Here is a 19,787-nt window from a genome sequence, read left to right on the forward strand (position 1 = left end):
GTCATTTTTGTGGTAAGGCATCTCTGATAGTGTTTGAACAAAGTTTTTTTTGAGCAACAGTCTCTAGCTGAAACTTATTTTGCACAGACTCTGAGTTTACATTCCAAAATTGGGGTTTTCAGTACAAACTTCATTTGAAATCAATCAGATCAGAAGGAATTGAGAGAGGATTATTGCACTCATTGAGTGCTGCTGGTGTGGAACTCTTGGTCTGAAAGGGATCCAAAGGCAGAAACACTGAACCATACCTTGGTAAACCTTTGAGAAGCCATAACCTGCGATGCTTGTGAACTGGATCTGGGAAGTAGGATTAACCTAAAGTCCATTCTCGGCAAGCATGAACACAATGGGCTGAATGGCCTATTCCCATGTGGCAAATTTCAATGATTCTGTGACCCTAAACTTGTTCGATTCCCAAGATGAAGTTTGCAAAGGCGACCATTTGAAATATGACCTCCTGTCTTTCCCACAGATGTAAATGCTAAAGGTGTCATCCTTAAAGCTTTTGAACAATATCATCTTAAAACTTGCATTAATTTTAAGCCTTGGACTGGGGAAGCTAACTACATCTCCGTATTCAAGGGAAGTGGGTAAGAGCGTGATTTGGTATTCCTCTAAAGACTGGTTCACTTACTTCATTCGTTGTTGTTTTATCCATTCAGTTCCTCAGGGTTGATAACTAAGTACCTACAGTACCTGGGACATTGTTCTTAATATATGGCGAGGGTTGTCTTCCATTTGTTCATGCCATATGGACTTTGCTAGAGAGGAATGCATTTATTACCCTTGGGCATGTTATGGAATTGGTTTATTATTGTCATACGCATTGAGAGATAGTGAAAAGCTTGGCTTGATTACAGATCAATCATTACAAAGTGCACTGAGGTAGAGAGGAAGGTAAGACACTGACAATGGAGATTAATGTGTAACAGCTACAGAGCAAGGGCAGTGCAGGTCAACAATAAGGTGCAAGATCATAATGAGGTAGAATGTGCAGTCAAGAGCTCAATTTGTCATACTAGGGAATCACTTTATGGCAGTGGGTTAGAAACTGTCCTTGAGCCTGGTGGTACGTGCTTTCAGACTTTTGTATTTTCTGTCTGATAGAAGAGGATTCTCTTAAGAAAGCAACCAGCATATTCAAAGACCCCACCCATCCTTAAGGCAGTGAGAAATGCAGATGGATTCCAAGGAAATTCCACACAGAAAATGCTGGAGGAACTCAGCATGTCAGGCAGCATTTGGGAGGGAAATAAACAGTCGACATCTCAGGCCGAAACTGTTCATCAGGATTCTGTATTTCCCTCCCTAGATGCTGCCTGACCTGCTGAGTTTTCCAGCAGTGTGCGTATGTGTGTGTGTTTTGCTTAAGATATCCAGCACCTGCAGAATCTCTTCTGCCTCACCTCTCACTGATTAACAGTAGCCAGTCACTTCTGCCTATTCTTCTGGTTTGCAATTTCACTGATCATATCACAAAACAGTGAGACCAATGCCAACCTTGCTAACTTACGAACCATACAATTCTACAGACCGTTGCCATGCATGTGACCCAAACTGCTGCCAAATAGACAGCTTGATTCTCTACCCCACATTTGTTATTTTTTCAAAAAATAATATTTGACTCATTTTCCAAGAGTTTAAGAAAAAGGAGCAAGGGGGGAGATGTGGCCCTGGAACATTGTCCACAAGACAATAAGATTATAGCTGACCTAATACTCATAGAAGTGGGCCGTTCAGCCCACCACATTGATGATAACCATCAAGTACTTCACTAATTCCCTTTGCCAGCACTTGGCCCATAGGTGTTTGTGCCTGGGTGGTTCAAGTGCTCATCCAGCTGCTTCTTAAATGTTGTGAGAGGACCTGCCCTCATCAGCGTGTTTAAGATTTCAACCATCTTATGGGCAAAGAGAATTAGAACATAGAATACAGAAGAATACAGCACAGGAACAGCACCTTCAGACCATGATGTTGTTACAAAATGATTATGCGAATGACACCTTTACATTAATCCTTTCTCCCTGCTCATGATCCGCATCCATCCATTCTCTGCACATTCATGTGTCTATTATCTAAGAGCCTCTTAAGTGCCTCTACCACCTCCCTGGCAGCACTCTCCAGGCACCCACCATTCTTCATATGAAAAAACTGGCTCAGCACAACCTCCTTGAACTTTCCTTGTCTCACAGTAATTGCATCTCCTCTGGTCTTAAAGACATGAAGTGTTTGGTTTCTCCCTCAGATCCCCTCTAATCCTCACAAATCCACGTTCTCTGGTTTGGCATGGTTGCCTTCATCAGTCAGGGCGTTGGGACGCTATGTTGCAGTTGTACAAGATGTTAGTGTGACTATGCTTGGAGTATTGGGTGCTGTTTTGGTCGCTCTTTTATAGGAAAGACAGCATTAAATTGGAAAGAATGCAGAGAAAATTCATAAGGATGCTGCCAGGACTCAAGGGCCTGAGTCATAGATAGAGGTTGGGCAGGATAGGATGTTATTCCTTTGAATATAAGAGATTGAGAGGTGTCCTTATGGAAATGTCAAAAATCAAGAGGGGTATATATAGGGTGAATGCACAATCACCCTATATATGTCCCTCAAGAAAGAGAAATATACTCCTCAGGAAAGAGAATTGTTAATTAGAAGGAATAGATTTGAGATGAGAGGGGAAAACATTTAAAAGAGACTGGAGGGACAACTTCTTCACCCGGGGGCATATGGAATGAGTTATCAGTGAAAGTAGATGAGGCAGTGCTATAAAAAACATGTAAAATACAGTACATTTGGATAGGTGAATGAATAGGAAAATTTGAGAAGGATATAGGCCAAACATGGGCAAATGGGATTTAACTTGCTTAGCTCATGGTTGGCATGGAGAAGTTGGGCCAAAGGCCTATTTTCATGCTCTTTTAATCTACATGGAAAGAATAAGTATTTCCTTTCCTGAAGCACCCCGCAAAATTCTCCTTCTCTAATACCAAACCCATTCTCTGTTATCTGACAATTCCTTTAGCCTAGTCCTCTTCCAATTGTTGAAGAACCAGCTCCAGGTTTGACGTGAATCTCTCTGTGTGACAGGTGTTGGTCATCGGTGGGCAATCATCAAGTTGGCAAGCAGCAGCTCTCAATCGGAGAGGGATGTGAAAGAATTGCCTCCATTGAACACGAGTTTCTCCATGTGCTGGGATTCTGGCATGAGCAGTCAAGATCCGATCGTGATGACTACATCCAAATAATGTGGGACAGGATTGAAAATGGTAAAGTCAGGTGACATCCTCCAAACAGGTGTCCCAGAGCCAGGTTTGGACACTTAGTCAAGTGTTTAATATGAAGATGAGAAAGATGAAGATTGGCCCTTTTGCCTAAATAATTCATGCTGTCCAAGATGACCATCCAATCTACTCCCATTTCACCCATAATCTTCTAAATCTTTCCAATCCATGTACCTGTCCATGTGTCTATACTGGTAAAAAAGAGAGTTACTCAACCAAGCATAGGCACAAGGGATTGCAGACACTGGAACCTGGATCAAGAAACAAACTGTTGAAGGAACTCAGCAGGTCAAGCAACATCTGCATTGACACTTTGCGTTAAGACACTGCATTAGGACTGAAAATGAAGGGGGAGGTCGCTGGTATAAAGTAGTGAAGGGAAGGGGTGAGGCATGGGATGGCATGTGTTGTGGAGCCAGGTTAGTGGGTGGTGAGGGAGGGGTGGAGGGAGTGTCAGAGGCTGGAAGGTAATTGGTCAGTCAACCAAGGGCTGGTGGTATCTGATGAGTAAAAATGGCAGATGGAAGTGGTTTGGAACAGTTCCCCTCAAAACCCCTTCCCAGCTGCCCATCATGCCCTCAACATCACCTTCCTCACATCAGGTGCCAGCACCTGCAGCCTTCACATCACCTCCCAGCCTCCGTCTCTACCTCCTCCTGCCCCTCAACCCCCTCCTCACCTGGATCCATCAATCACCTGCTAACCCCTACTTCCCGACTCCTCCTCACCTCTTCATGCTGATGTAGAGTCCTGATGAAGAGTCTTGAGCCAAAATGAGTCTTGCCTCCACAGATGCTGCTCTCTAGCAGTTCATTCTTCATCCAAACTGAGGTGAGCTGCCGGTATTGCAAGGTATTCAAGTGCACATTCTAGGGCTATTTAAATGTGCTACCACCTTTTCAGGACAGTGAATTCCAAACCTCCACACTCTAGGTGAAGTAATGGTCCTTATCTTCCCTCTAAACTGCCAACTATATATGCCCCTTTGGCATCTTGCAATGCTCTACCTCAGAGTCTGGTGCTGGTTGAGACATTGAATAGATTCAATAATCAGATAGGTTTCTGAACCACTGACCAGCAAAGGACACTGGGCGAGAAAGTAGAGCTGAGGCTAAGATCATTTGATCCACAAGATTAGCCAGCGATGGAGTAGGTTCAAGGAATTGTTGGAGTAACTCAGCAGGTCAGGCAGCACCTGTAGAGGGAAAAAGACAATCAATGTTTCAGATCGAGACACATGAAATTGGGAGAGGAGAGAGAGTTAGCATAAAAAGTTTGCAGGGGATTCGTAGGGAAAGAGCTAGCAAGCAACAGGAGGTTTCAGATGTAGTGGGCAGACTGGCAGTTGAGCAAAGGAAGGATTGACAGAGCGACAAAGTCTCCTCATAGAATTACAGCTTGGCAAACATAGATCGTGCCCGTTTGCTCCAGTATGACCAGCACCTAATTCTAGCGTTCTCTAAGAAATTCCTTGATGAGCTTTCATTTCAATTTATTCAGGTAAAGGACACAATTTCAATAAGTACGACGACAAGGTGACCATCTCACAGAACATACCGTATGACTATACCTCAGTGATGCACTACAGCTCAACCGCTTTCAACAATGGCTCAGAACCAACAATTGTCACCAAGATTGCTGAGTTCAATAAGGTGATCGGACAACGCATGGAGTTCAGCGATTATGATCTCCAAAGAGTCAACCGACTCTATAACTGCAGTGAGTACCAGTGTTTTGTGGGCAGGGTAAAAATATGTGAAGGTTAGTGAAGGTGGAGGCACAAGAGACCACAGATGTTGGAATCCGGAGGGATTAACAAGCTGTTGGAGCATCTGTGGAGGGAAATAGACAGTCAACGTTTTGGGTCTTGGATCCAGATGAAAGCATCTTGACCCAAAACATCAAATTAATATCGCAGATGCTACCTAACCCACTGAGTTCCGCTAGTAGCTTTTGTTTTGCTGGAGATATTGTATGTGTTGGGAAAGATAGAGTCACAGGGACATACCATACAACACAGCCCTTCACTAATCCCATGTTTAAAAATTCTCTGTATTTCTATCAACTCTCCCGCCCGTCCCAGATTCTTCCACTCACCTACACAGCTGGAACAACTTACAGTGGCCAGTTAACCCTGCTAAAGGATAAGATGGTTTGTAGGTCAATTGGTCACTGTGTGTAGGTATAGGTAAGTGGTAAAATATTAGTGCAGAGGGATTTGTTGAGAATACATGGAGAATAAAATTAAATGGCATTTGGTCGGCGTTAGTGTTCAATAGCCTGCATCGATTCAGTGGGCCGAAGGACCTGTTTTCTTACTGTAGAAGGACAGCTTCTACCTCACTGTTATAAGAGCAGTAAGATGAGATGTACTTTTGAGCTCACAGTCTACCTCACGTGACCTTGTACTTTATTGTCTGCCTGAACTGCACTCTCTCTGTAGCACTTTATTCTGCATTCTGTTGTTGTTTTCCCTCAATGCACTGACATGATGAAATGATCTGTGTGGATGGCATGCAAAACAAAGTTTTTGCTGCACCTCAGTCCATGTGAGAATAATAAACCAACCTATCTTTCTCTGATTCTCAGTGTAGAGTGTGTCTGCACTTTACTAGACACACCTGCTCACCTGCTTGTTAATGCAAATATCTAGTCAGCCAATCCTGTGACAGCAACTCAATGCATCCAGTTGTTGTTCCGATCAAGCATCAGAATGGGGGGTAGTAATGTAACTGGTGCTAGTTTGAGTATCTCAGAAACTGCTGATCTCCTGGGATTTTCATGTCTTACGATCTCTAGGCTTTACAAAGCATGGAGTGAAAAACAAAATCATTTAGTGAGCAGCAATTCTGTTGGTGAAAACATGTTAATGAGAGAGGTCAGAGGAGAATGGCCAGCCTGGTTCAAGCTGAGTGACCACACTTTACAATAGTGGTGTGCAGAAGAGCATCTCTGAACAGACAACATGTTGAACATTGAAGTGGATGGGCCTATAGCAGTTGAAGGCCTCACAGCAGCTTCCACTTCTGTACCTCATAACGCAGCCACTGAGTAGATATTGTTGGCCTTCATCAGCTTAGCACTGGTGACTTGGGGCTCACTTTCTGCTGTTGTGATTGGGCAGTCATATTGCATAGAAACAGGCTACCCTGCCCATCATGTTTATTCTGATCCATCTGCATGAATCCCACTTTCCAGCTGCTGGCTTGTAACCTTCCTCATCTGGACAATTCAAGTGCTTGTCCAGATGCTTCTTAAACACCAGCAGTAACTCCTTCCAAGAGACTATCCAGCAGTGTGTTCCAGGTACTCACCACTTTCTGTGTGAGAAAGGTATGAAAGGTTTGCAGGAATATTGTCAAATTGGTTTGTTATTGTCACATGTACTGAGATACAGTTAAAAAAAATCTCTTTTTGCATCTCACCAACACAGATAATTTCACCATATCAGTGCATCAAGGTAGTACAAGGGAAGACAAAGTATAGAATAAATTGGATGAGCTCAGGCCGGCATGAATGAGTTGGGCTGAAGGGCCTTTTTTCAGTGTTGTATAACTCAATGACTCTAAGTTTCTGAGAAAGGAGAAGCTTACAAATCAAGAAACTATCGACCCAATGACTTGGCCTCCACAGCTGTCTGTGGAAATGTATTCCACAGATTCACCATCTTCTAGGTAAAGAAATTCATCTCTGTTCTAAAGAGATGACCTTCTATTCTGAGGGTGTGCTCACTGGCTCTAGACTCTCCCACGTTTGGAAACATCCTCTCCATGTCCTCTCTATCAGGTCCTGCAATATTCGGTAGATTTCAATGAGGTCCACCCTTATTCTTGTAAACTCCGCTGAGTACAGGTCCAGGGCCATCTAATACTCCTCATGCTTTAACCCTTTGATTTCCTAGATAATTTTTGTGAACTTACTCTGTATCCTCTCCAATGCCAACCCATTCTTTCTTAAATATAGAGCCCAAAACTGTTCATAATACTTCCAATGTGGTCTAACTAATGCTCAATAAAGCCTCATACAGAGAAGCCATTTTGTTAGCCTGAACAGTTAACACCACAGTTACTGGTACTGGGAGCCCTACATTTGCATTTATATCCTAGTCCTCTTGAAACAATTCACTTGCCTTCCTCGCTACTGACTCAACCCACAAGTTAACCTTTAGGGAATCCTGCACTAGGACTTTCAAATCCCTTTGCACATCCAATTTCTGAATTTGCTCTCTGTTTAGAAAATAGTCCCGTCCTTTACTTCATCTACCAAAGTGCACTTCCCTATACAGTATTTCATTTGTCACTTCTTTGTCCATTCTCCTAAAGTGTCCAAGTCCCTCTGCTTCCTTGGCACTATCAGTCCCTCCACCAACCTTTCATAACATTCGCAAACCTGCTGAGAGTTTCAAATATTTTCTGCTTTTAGTTACAAAAATGCAAATTCTTCTTGTCAAGGTAAAACGCGAACTCTCAGCTTTCTTCCCTCTTGTTTCTGGTTAGCCTCCTCGCTCAGCTTTTTGGACAGTTGCGACTTTGAACTTGAAAATATCTGCGGCATGATACAGGATCAAAAAGACAGCACTGATTGGCAGCGAGTCTCCCAGGCTCTGGGTGGACCTTCAACAGACTTCACCAACATGGGCAACTGTAAAGGTAAACACTTCCATTTCCAGCACAATTTAATGATACAGTTTAAATTTCACTGTTGCGTATTTGACAGCATGATGCACCATCAATAACTCACGCTGAGACTTAGGAAGCGAGATATCGGCTTTTATTGACTGGAAGAATAAACAACACTACATCCTGGGGAAAATGAGGGAGAGCAGCAGCCCACAGTCGCCTTTATACAGGGGTCTGTGGGAGGAGCCACAGGAGCAGTCAGCAGGGTCTGTGGGAGGAGCCACAGGAGCAGTCAGACAGGTATATCTAGTTCACCACACAGCATCTGCAAATTCTTATTGCAATCTCTTACTGCCTGGGACAAGGAAGCTGGTACATGGGAACCAATCCCTGTAGAGTTCCATCCTGACTTGGAAATTTGTCAGCAGTTCTTCAGTTGCTGGTTGATCTAAATCCTGGCCTTCCCTTCCTGTGGCACAGTGTGATCACCTTAACCTGAATGAAAGTGGTTCAACAATGTGGCTCACCACCGCCATCTCATGGGCATTGAGAGACGGGGAATAAATGTTGTTCTTGTCAAGGATGCCCAAGGCCCAGAAATGAACAAATGATAAATACTTCAAAACCTGAATCAGAATCCACTTTATTACCACTTATACTTAAGTGAGGTGAAATTTGTTGTTGTATAGTGCAAAGACAAAATTATAGCAAGTAAGCAGATAGTGCAAAACAAAATAATAAGAAGCCACCTTCTCATTCTGGCTTCTGTCCTCTTCCTTTTCCGTCCTGATGAAGGGTCTTGGCCTGAAATTCCAACTGTTTATTCCCTTCCATAGATGCTGCCTGATTTGTTGAATTCTTTCAGCATTTTGCACATGTTGCTCAAGATTTCCAGCGCCTGCAGAGTGGTTTGTGCTTTGGAATAATGAGTTAGTGTTTATTGGATCATGAACCGTTCAGAATTTGATGGCAGAGGGGAAGAAGTTTGTTTCCGAATCATTGGGTGTGGGTCTACGGGTGTAGGTAGCTCCTCACGGATAGTAGTAATGAGAAGAGGGCATGTCTTAGATGGTGAGATTCTTTAATGATGGGTTCTGCCTTCTTGGAACACCACCCCTTGATCATGTCCTTGATGATGGGGAGTGCTGTTCCTGCGATGGAACTGGCTGAGTCTACACCCACCGCAGCCTCTTTCCGTCCTGTACATTGGAGCCTACATACCAGGCTGTGATGCTCTCCACTGTAGAAATTTAGAAGAGTGTTTGGTGACAGACAGACTCTACTCAAACTCCTGTTTCCTCAGGGACAATGCACCAACAGATGGCTACAGTAGCCTGAAATGCCAGGAGGGATGGATACTGGGGAGCAGTATCTTCTATTCCTGGGATGCTCACACCAATTTGCAAACCAATCACATTAGCTGAACATCAGCTAATACAATTGTGTGGGGAAAGGCTTTTAGTCTTCTCAAAATGAGACTGTTTGTCATGTAAGGCTCTGCCTGTTTGCACAGGCTGGTGAAGGAGATCCCACTGTGCCACAGGAGGGCAAGTTCCAGGATTTCGATCCCCCAACGCGGATGAACTGATAAATTTCCAAGTCTGGATGATCCTCAACGTGGAGAGAACGCTGAAGGAGTTCTGTGTCCCAAGTACTAGGTGTGCAGATTTTCATAGCAGACACAAGTTAGTCAATTGCAGAGAGCATGCAGTGCCTGAGGAAGTGCAGCAGCGAGACCCGGAACCTCAGCAATATGAAGAGGAGGAGGAGACAGGAATGCAAATGCTACAATCAGGAGAAGCACACAGTCTGCTGGAGGTACTCGATGGGTCAATGGGTCAAGCACCATCTGGGAGGGAAAAGGAACTGTTGACATTTCGGTCAAAACCCTGCACTGGGACCCAGATTGTCAATAGTTCCTTGCCTTCCACAGATGCTGATCAACCCACTGAGTTCCTTCAGCAGACTGTGTGTTGATGTGAAACAGAGACTGAAGAAGCATGAGGACTGGGTAGAAGAGGCGTGCTTCCAGTGGCACATCCCTGGTCACCATATGCGTGCAGGGGGCAAGGATTGTCTATGCAGGACATGAGAGGCTCTGTGATAGAGAGTCTCCAATAGAAGAAACCTTAAAATGATGAACCCCAGAGCAAGTCAGGTAGCCCTCTACTGTAGTCCCAAAGTAAACCAGATGGTTCCCTACTCACGTGCCAAAGCAAGGCCTCCACTGTAGTCATAAAGCAAGCCAAGTAGCCCTTTACTCAAGCCCCAATGCAAGCTAAGTGGTCCTTCTTATCACAGGACACCTTTGGTCAGTGGCAAGCCCAGTAATCAGTTACATGGTGCTTTGTGCTTCATCTGCACTGATTATTCGTTGTAACTGAATGAATACCTGAATTGATTTTCTGAAATGGTCCACTGGTCTGCTAGACATTGTGGGGCATGGAGCTCATTTGTGCATTGTTCACTTTGTACATATGAAGGAGACAATGGAGTGACCACCTCCCAGGATCACCTGGTTCCATCATGGCATTTGGGATGTCCTGATGCAGGGACCCTACCTGAAACCTCAACGATCCCTTTCCCCCAGAGATGCTGCTCAACTTGCTGAGTTCTTCCAGCAGATTAGTGCATGCTGGAACTGGAACTGAAATTAGTTTATTGTTATTACCTGTACTAAGTGTAGCATCTGTGCCCCCAATTTACCCCATTCACCTAGAGTGAACCACCGTCACTCCACCAACAGTGCAATACTTCGGTGTAAATACGGTGTAATCCCCCCCCCCCACCCAGTACAGGCTCACAACACAAATATCAGACAATACACCAAAGGTGAGGAAATAATTACAACTTTATAGTTATTTCTTAGTGATGGGTTAGTAGAAACAGATAACCTAAAGGCGCCAAATCAGTAAGTTTATCAGTTTGTGCACATAATATTTTAATATGTGGGAGCTCAATCCCCCGGTTCCATCCACAACAACTTCCCGAGCTTTCGGCCACTGTGCAAACCGTCGATGTCCAGTATCCGGCACCCTGGAACCGCTGTCCACTGCTCACACGTCCGTCCTCCTCGCTTGCCTCCTGAAAAAGACCATGAACTCCTGCTCAACTCACACATACAAGATAGCATAACAATTCTCCATTAGTTGGTTCCCTCCTTATCTGCAGTTATAACCCAAATATTCCAGCTACAGAAACCCATTACAGCATTACGGAGAAGCCATTTGATTATAACAATACAGAGAAGCCATTTTGTTAGCCTGAACAGTTAACACCACAGTTAGTGGTACTGAGAGCCCTACGTAAGGTACAATCCTGCATTACTGTTCATATACATCAATCCATTGCACAGTGCATTTTGGTAGAACAAGATAATGTTGATAACACTGGCTGCTTTACTGAGGCAGTGAGACGTCCAGGCAGAGTCCATGGGAGAAAATCTCATATATCTGAGCTTGGTGCCATGGCAACTTTTCACGTCTTGCTTTAGCAATCGACATTGTGTGTGTCTGTCCATGTGTGTAGGTGGGTGGGAGGGAGGAAAAGGGTTTGTTTTGCAGTGGTTGTTTCACTGCTTGTGTTCTGTGTTGTTCTGCTGAGCATCATGGATACACTACGTTGGCCCCAGAGTGTGAGTTAACACTTAGCGAACTGCCCACAACACATCCTTAGATGTGTTGTACATGTGATAAATAAATCTGAATCTGACCATTGGAGTAACCCACTCCAACGCTGTTTCAATTTATTTAGCTAACTCCATTACTGTTTTATTGGCATCCCAAATGGACATTGGGACGAAATGCAGCAACTGCTTAATCCACTGAAAACAGACAACCTCCAATTTCGTAACAAACACACTTCACAAATGAAGTTTCTTCTGTGTGGCAGGTAGTGGATACTTCATGCACTTCAGCACCAGCTCAGGCCCGGTGGGACAGAAGGCCTTCTTGGAAAGCAGGATATTTTACCCAAAGCGTGGGTTTCAATGCCTCCAGTTCTATTCCTTCAACAGTGGAAGCGACAAAGACCAGCTAAACATTTGGGTCAGAGTTTTCAACAAAGAAAATCCCAATGGTACTTTAACTAAAATTAGAGGAGTAGAAGGTAGGTTATTGAACAACAAAGAATACATGAGTTTCAACAGTAATAAGATCTTTGTCATGTAAATAATAATAATAATGGACACACTCAGTGGCCACTTACTTTAGAATACCGATATAACTTGTTGTTAATGAAAATATATAATCACACCAATCACGTGGCAGTAACTCAAAATGTAAAAGCATACAGTTATGCTTTGGGAAAAATGGCAGATGGAATCTTATACCGACAAATGCAGGGTATCGGACTCCAGTATGACCAACTGGGGTAGGTTTTACACAGTGAATGGTAGGGTACTGAGGAGTGCGGTAGAGCAAAGGGATCTGGGAATACAGCTCTTTGAAAGTGGCATCACAGGGTCGGAAAGAAAGCTTTTGGCACATTGGTCTTCATATATCAAAGTACTGAGTGCAGGAGATGGGATGTTATGTTGAAGTTATACAAGACAAGTTTGTAGGGCCTAATTTGGAGTATTGTGTGCAGTTTTGGTCACCTACCTATAGAAAAGATGTAAACAAGATGCACAGAGAAAATTTTCAATGATGTTGCCGGGTCTGAGTTATAAGGAAACATTGAATAGATTACAACTTTATTCCTTGGAATGTAGGAGAATGAGTGGAGATTTGATGGAGGTGTACAAAATTAAGAGGAGTACAGATAGGTTAAATGCAAGCAGGCTTTTTCCACTGAGGTTGGGTGGGACTATAACCAGAGGTCATGGGTTAAGGATGAAAGGTGAAAAGTTATAGGAGAACACAAGGAGAAACTTCACTCAGAGGATCGTGAGAGCGTGGAATGAACTGAAGCGCATACAAGCTCGATTTCAACATTTAAGAGAAGTTTGGACAGGTATATGGATTGCAGTGGCATATAGGGCAATAGTCCCAAAGCAGATCGATGGGAGTAGGTGGTTTAAATGGTTCAACATGGACTAGATGGGCCAAAGAGCCTGTTTTTGTGCTGTGCTTTTCTATGACTTTATATGGTCAAGAAGTTCAATTGTTTATCACACTAGACATCACAATTGGAAGGAAATGTGAGCTAAGTGACCTTGACTATGAAATGATTGTTGCTGCCAGATGGGGTGGTTTGAGTGTCTCAGAAACTGCTGATCTGCTGGGGATTTTCATGGACAACAGCCCCTACCATAAAGTTTGCAGAGAATGCTATGAAAAACAAAAAATATCCAGTGAGTGGCAGTTCTGTGGGTGAAAACGCCTTGTTAATGAGAAAGATCAAAGAAGAATGGCCAGAATAGTTCAAGCTGACAGGAACACAGTAACTCAAATGGCCACATGTTATAACAGTGATATGCAGAGCATCTCTGAATGCACAACACTTTGTTCAGAGACGTTCTTTGAGATGGAATACAGCAGCAGAAAACTACAAACATACTCTCAGTGGCCACTTTATTAGGTACAGGAAATACACAATAAAATGGCACTGAGTGTATTTTTTTACCTTTTTTTATTTTTATTGAACACAAACAAAAACAGAAACACTAAACATATGCTAACAAAGCCAAAGAATCGCACATAAGCAGCAACTAATATGGAACTATTAACTTTAAATATACAATTAAACAAGAAAATCCACTCTAAAACTGTTGGTCAGAAGGAACTATATCTAGAAGGAGTCACAAAACAGAAACATTTACAGAGATAACCCGAAACGTTGACAGATTTGTAGAGTCTTTACAGCTTTCTGGTTATGGGAAGTTTTCAGAGTATTAACGTATAGTTTGAAGTCTGATGTAAAAAAATATAGATGAAGGTTTCTTATTGTTGTATTTGCATTTATGGATATAAAATTTGCTGTAAATTAACAAAAGATTTATGATAAAGAAATGATCCCAATGAGATTTGGTATTATTAGTAAACCCAAATAAGACATTTTCAAAACAGAAAGTAAAATCCACATTGATATATTGATCTATAAATTGACAAACATCAACCCAAAATGTTTTAACATATTCACAATCCCAAAACAGATGAAAGAAATCCTCTGGATAAAAACCACAAAAAGAACAGTTAGTTTCAATATCAGAATTAAACCTTGTCAAATAAACATTGCTTGGATAATATCTATGTATAATTTTAAATGACATTTCTTTAATTTTATTCCTCAATAAAAATTTATTAAATAAGCCCCAAATACTCCTCCACCTCAGATTCCCCAAGCGACTATTCCAAAAACTAACAGCCGTAGGAATAGAAGTAATGTCTTTTTGAAACAAACTTCTAATGCCTCTATTATTTTTTTTAAAAAGACGGAGGAAAACAGATCTTTCCTACAGCTGTACTGGATGGATCCAAGTTGGGTAATTCAGCTACCAAATATAATGTATTTCTAAACAACATAATTACACCAGAGGGAATTGCATCCATAACAACATCAAATTCTTTTGGAGTCACAGGAAATTCAAAGGTGGATAAAAACTCAGTATAACTCAATAAAGTACCGCTTGAATTAAATAACTGTTTAACTAACAAAATATTATTATCAAAGCAATCTTTATAAAACAAAGATTCATTCTTATAAGTTATGTTGTGGTTATTCCAGATAAAGTAACTATGTGGAGAATAATTGTGTTTCTAAATCAAAGACGAAGATAAAAGCATCTGTTTATGAAACTGAGATAAACGGAGAGGAACTTTGTCTATTTTGTAATTACATAAAAGAAAAAAATTCAATCCACCAACCTGGGAAAAGACAAAAGAAGGAATACAATTCCATATAGAAGTAGGATTACGTAGAAGTTGTTTAATCCAATCAATTTTAGAAGTATTATTATGACTATCAAGATCAAAAAAATTTAGACCTCCCTTGTCATAACTATTCATGACAGCAGATTTTTTTATATGATAAACTTTGCTTTTCCATGAAATGTTAAACAACATGGTGTCTATCAATTTACAGATTTTCTGATCATTATCTATTTAGAAGGGGAGAGCTATATATATAATCCTGGAAAGACCTTCTGCTTTACAAAGCAAAACCCGGCCTTTCACAGATAAGTCCCTTTGAAGCCACTGGTTTAATCTTCCTTTGGTTTTGTCTATAAGAGGTTGAAAATTATCCACACACCTTAAGTATTCATTTTTAACAATAGTTATCCCCAAATATGTAACTTTGTCTATTACTGGAATATTATTAATTATAGATTGAGTGCAACCTTTAAGAGGAAACAATTCACATCTGTGAATATTTAAACAGAGGCCTGAGGCTTTGGAAAAAACAGAAATACAATTTAAAGCCAATGAGATTTCCGAAACATCATTTAAGAAGTCCTATCATCTGCAACCTGACTAATCAGAATATTGAAATTTGCACAGGAAATGCCTTTTAGAGGACTAGACTTGATGGAATAGGTGAGCAGCCGAGCACATAAAAGGAATAAATAAGGTGAGATAGGACAACCTTGTCTCATCCCCTATTCACATCAAGCCACGGTGAAATCCCTATCTTCAACTTTATAGAACTATTAGTGTTTGTGTACAAAGCCTTAACAGCCTTACAAAATAATGGACCAAATCCAAATTTACCAAGAGCAGAGAAGATAAACTGATGCTCAATAGTATCAAAAGCTTTGTAGAAATCTAAAAACAGGATAAAACTATCATTTTGAACAAGATGAGAATAATCAATAAGATCTAAAACTAATCTGACATTATTAGAGATATGATGACCCTTCATGAAACCTGACTGTGTTTCATCAGTAATAAATGGTAAAACTACTTTCATTCTGTTAGCAAAGATTTGGGCCAGAATTTTATAATCACTATTGAGAAGGCAAATAGGACGCCAATTATCGATACATAATTTATCTTTTCTTGGTTTAGGAATTAAAGTAATAAGGCCCTGTGTAAAGAAGTGGGAAGAAAGTCTTTATCAATACATTCTAAAAACAACTTTTGTAAAAAGGGAGCTAGGAAGTCAGAAGACATCTTATAAAATTCTGCAGTCAGACCATCCACACCTGGCGACTTATTATTTTTTAAATTTGAAATGACAGCCTTTACCTCTCCCAAGGTAATAAAAATATCATTTAATCAAAATAAAGGATTTTCTGATCATTGGACAGGTTCCTAAGAATATTAATATCATTCATGAGATGTAGTGTAGATGCTTCACAATATTTTGAGCTATACAGTTTACTATAAAAAGGTAGAACAATATTTTGCGATTTTTTTTTTAGAGTCCTCTGTATTAAACACCATCAATATTAAGCTGATGAATGGAATTGAATTGGGCACGCTGCTTTTCTAAATGAAAGAAGCTGTACTCTGTTCACCCTCTTCCAACCATTGTTTCATGATCTCACATATGCACCTTCTGCCTTTATAGCAATAAAGATGGTTTAACTTGCCCTTTAACAAAGCAGGCTCCTCTTTATCTTTCCCTGAAAGGTTACCTGGAAACAATTCATATAAATTTGCAATCTTAGAGATCAAGGCTTTCTTCCAATTTTCTTTTCTTTACTAAATTTCACTACTGTATTTCCTAAAGAATTTGGCAGATTCAAATCTAAAAGGGAATTATTCTCTACCATCGCTTTATGTACAAAGTAGGTTGCCAGATTTTTAATGTGCAAAGAGACAACTTCATGCCCCAAAATGGAATTATTTAATTTCCAGTAAGATTTAAAATTGGATTCAGCTGAAGATAATGCAATTTTGTATATGGATAGCTTTATGATCTGTTAAAGGTGAGGGAAAAAATTTAAAGTGACATTATTATTTCTTAAGGGATTGGATAGTAACCAGTAATCTAGTCTAGACATGCATGTAATAGATTTATTAGTCCAAGTATAATTTCTAACTCCAGGAAATTGCTCTCTCCAAATATCTCTGGTATTAAACTTCTGAATAAAGCTAGTAAAGTTATTATAAGTAGAGTGTTGCCTTTGGTGGCCATCGATCAATATTTTCATCTAATACCAAATTAAAGTCTCCTCCCATAACAATAAATACATCAGGAAATTTAGAGAGCCAATAATCAAAACATTTTTCCAAAATCTCAAGTCATCTATCATTATCATTTCTAATATTATAATCATAAATATTAGCAATAAGAAACATTTTACCACAATATTGAATAATAGGAACCAAATAATGTCCATTAGTATCCGCCTCAGAGTGCAAAACAGCTCCTTTAAAGTTAAACATCAGAATACAAACACCTGTAGAATGTTCAGAATGATGATGATGGCGCCCCGTGAAGTTGCAAGCTTTTATGCTTGAGATAGTGTGTTGATCTTCATCTCAAATTTTTAATAATATGTCACAATCCCGGTCCAGTGTCGCTCAATACTCGATCACTTACCATTTTTGAAGTTTTCTTTGGCTTTGGAAGACATATTTTGTGTTTTTTATTGTCGCGTGGTGGATGATACCATGTGCTCTGGAAAGTTATAATGCCTTCAAAGAAGCCCAAGAACAAAGAAAGAAAAAAAAATTGGCTGAAAAAATCAAGGTGCAGTCCTTCCCTGAAGATATGGAGTCTGGAGTGCCTTTGGTAAAGTCTAGTGCTGCTGCTTTGGAACTGGAGTACAGTTATTCCCAGCTTCAAAATCCGGAGGTCGACCCCAGCCTGGAGCCTCCTTTACCTGAGTCAGACCTCGACACTCTGGTGAAGCCTGCTGTTAAAAAGAAGAAAGCAGAGGTCACTTTACAAACTATAGCGCAGTTAATTAACGATAGATGCGATGATCTGGTGTTGAGAATTGGCAACAATAAAAATAGCATCGATGACATTAAGAAATCCCTCGACTTTATTTTTGAAGAGGTGAATAACTTGAAGTCTGATGTTGTGCAGATTAAAGGGACTTGCACGGACCACGAAAAGAGAGTTGAGACTTTGAGTTGAGGCTGAATGAGGCCGAGTGTTATCAGAGAAGGTGGAATCTGAGAATCCACGGCATTCCAGAGCAAACGGATAAAAAGAAAGTAACTCAAATATGCCAAGCAGTAGCTCTGGAGGCCAAGGAGGAGATTCTACTACACGTGGATGTTGTACATCGTCTCAGTCGGATAAGAGGGGATAAGAAGCCTCGGGTGACAATTATTCGATTTTCAAACAGAACCACGAGGGATCTGGTATGGAAACAAGCCAGAAAAATGAATACTTGCTCTCGCAGAGCCTGAGGATCACTGAGGACTTGACTGCAGCTGATAAGTTGACCCGACAGAAGCTATGGCCGCTGGTGGAGGCTGCTAGAAAAGATGGGAAGCGTGCTTTCTTTGTTGGAACCCGAGCTTTCATTGATGGAAGAGAGATACAAGCAGAATGGTAACATGTTGGTGTGGCAACTGGTCTACTACCTCTACTAATATTCAAGTCTGGCCTTTGTTTATATAGGACTGGGATAGTTTTTTTAAACTTTTATTATTAGAGATGAAGGATTCTTTTTGTATACATATATAATTTCTCATAAGACTGTCTGATGCACCATCAATAACTCTCTGAGACGTGAGGCGAGATATAGGCTTTTATTGACTGGAAGAAAGAACAAGTAGTAGTTGACCACCATACTACATCCTGGAGACTGAGGGCTGGGCTCAGGCCCCAATCGCCTTTATACCGGGGTCTGTGGGAGGAGCCACAGGAGCAGTCAGCAGGGGGTGTGTCCAGACAGGTATATGTAGTTCACCACATTCACCCCCCCCCCCTTTGTTTTAAAAGGGGCGAAGTTTCTTACAAGTATATTTACAGGTTAAGTCTATCAGGTGGTCGAATCTGTCGCTGTGATCTACGTAGCACCGGCTGTGATTGCACAGATGCCGGTGGTGGTGATTGCACTGGTGCCGGTGGTGATTGCACTGGAGACGGTGGTTGTGCTGGTTCCGGCCTAACTGGAGGTGTCAGCCCACTAGGCGTCAGTGATCCCTCATTCGTGTCCGAGGCGGCTGGCATATGCGCGTGCGAGACGCCCGGTATAGGAGTGTCGTGAGGAGTCTGTGTAGGGCTCAGTGTGTGCGGTGTCACCTCGGTGGGTACAGAGTTCATAGTTACCGTGGAGTGGTCGGGGTAGTGGTCTGCTGCTCCTGCGGGTGCCAGGTCGCGGACAGAGACCGTGTCCTCCCGCCCATCAGGTAAGACCACGTAGGCATACTGGGGGTTCGCATGTAGAAGGTGAACCCTCTCGATCAGCGTGGAGTATTTATTGCTCCTCACATGTTTCTGGAGCAGCACTGGCCCTGGGGATGTCAGCCAAGCTGGTAGGGTGGTCCCAGTGGCAGACTTCCTGGGAAAAGAGAATAGGCGCTCGTGAGGGGTGGCATTGGTGGACGTACATAACAGGGAGCGGATAGAGTGGAGTGCCTCGGGGAGGACCTCCTGCCATCGAGAGACCGGCAACCCTTTTGACTTAAGGGCTAAAAGTGTGGCCTTCCACACTGTGACATTCTCCCTCTCCAACTGTCCATTTCCCCGGGGATTATAGCTCGTGGTCCTACTAGTAGCAATGCCCCTAGCCAGCAGGTACTGGCGCAGCTCGTCACTCATAAAGGAGGACCCTCTATCACTGTGGATATAGCAGGGATATCCGAACAGAGTGAAGAAATGGTGCAGGGCTTTTATGACGGACGTGGCAGTGGTGTCGGGGCAGGGGATGGCAAAGGGGAACCGTGAGTACTCGTCGATAATGTTGAGAAAGTAGACATTGCGGTCGGTGGAGGGAAGGGGGCCCTTAAAGTCAACACTCAGTCGCTCAAAGGGGCAGGTGGCCTTGATAAGTTGTGCCTTTTCAGGATGGTAGAAGTGCGGTTTGCACTCAGCGCAGACTTGT

The 19,787-nt window shown here is 41.9% G+C and overlaps 1 protein-coding gene across 1 annotated transcript in view; it reads left to right on the top strand.

The window, feature by feature from the left end:
* LOC140727983 (meprin A subunit beta-like) overlaps window positions 1-19,787 on the top strand; it is a 100,602-nt gene that overhangs the window by 57,190 nt on the left and 23,625 nt on the right. The window contains exons 7-11 of the mRNA XM_073046052.1: window positions 473-590; window positions 3,082-3,260; window positions 4,776-4,994; window positions 7,772-7,924; window positions 11,786-12,001. Of these exons, the coding sequence (XP_072902153.1) occupies window positions 473-590; window positions 3,082-3,260; window positions 4,776-4,994; window positions 7,772-7,924; window positions 11,786-12,001 (885 nt within the window). The remainder of the gene's footprint in view (window positions 1-472; window positions 591-3,081; window positions 3,261-4,775; window positions 4,995-7,771; window positions 7,925-11,785; window positions 12,002-19,787) is intronic.

This window comes from Hemitrygon akajei, chromosome 1, assembly GCF_048418815.1.
Source record: "Hemitrygon akajei chromosome 1, sHemAka1.3, whole genome shotgun sequence".
NCBI lineage: Eukaryota > Metazoa > Chordata > Chondrichthyes > Myliobatiformes > Dasyatidae > Hemitrygon > Hemitrygon akajei.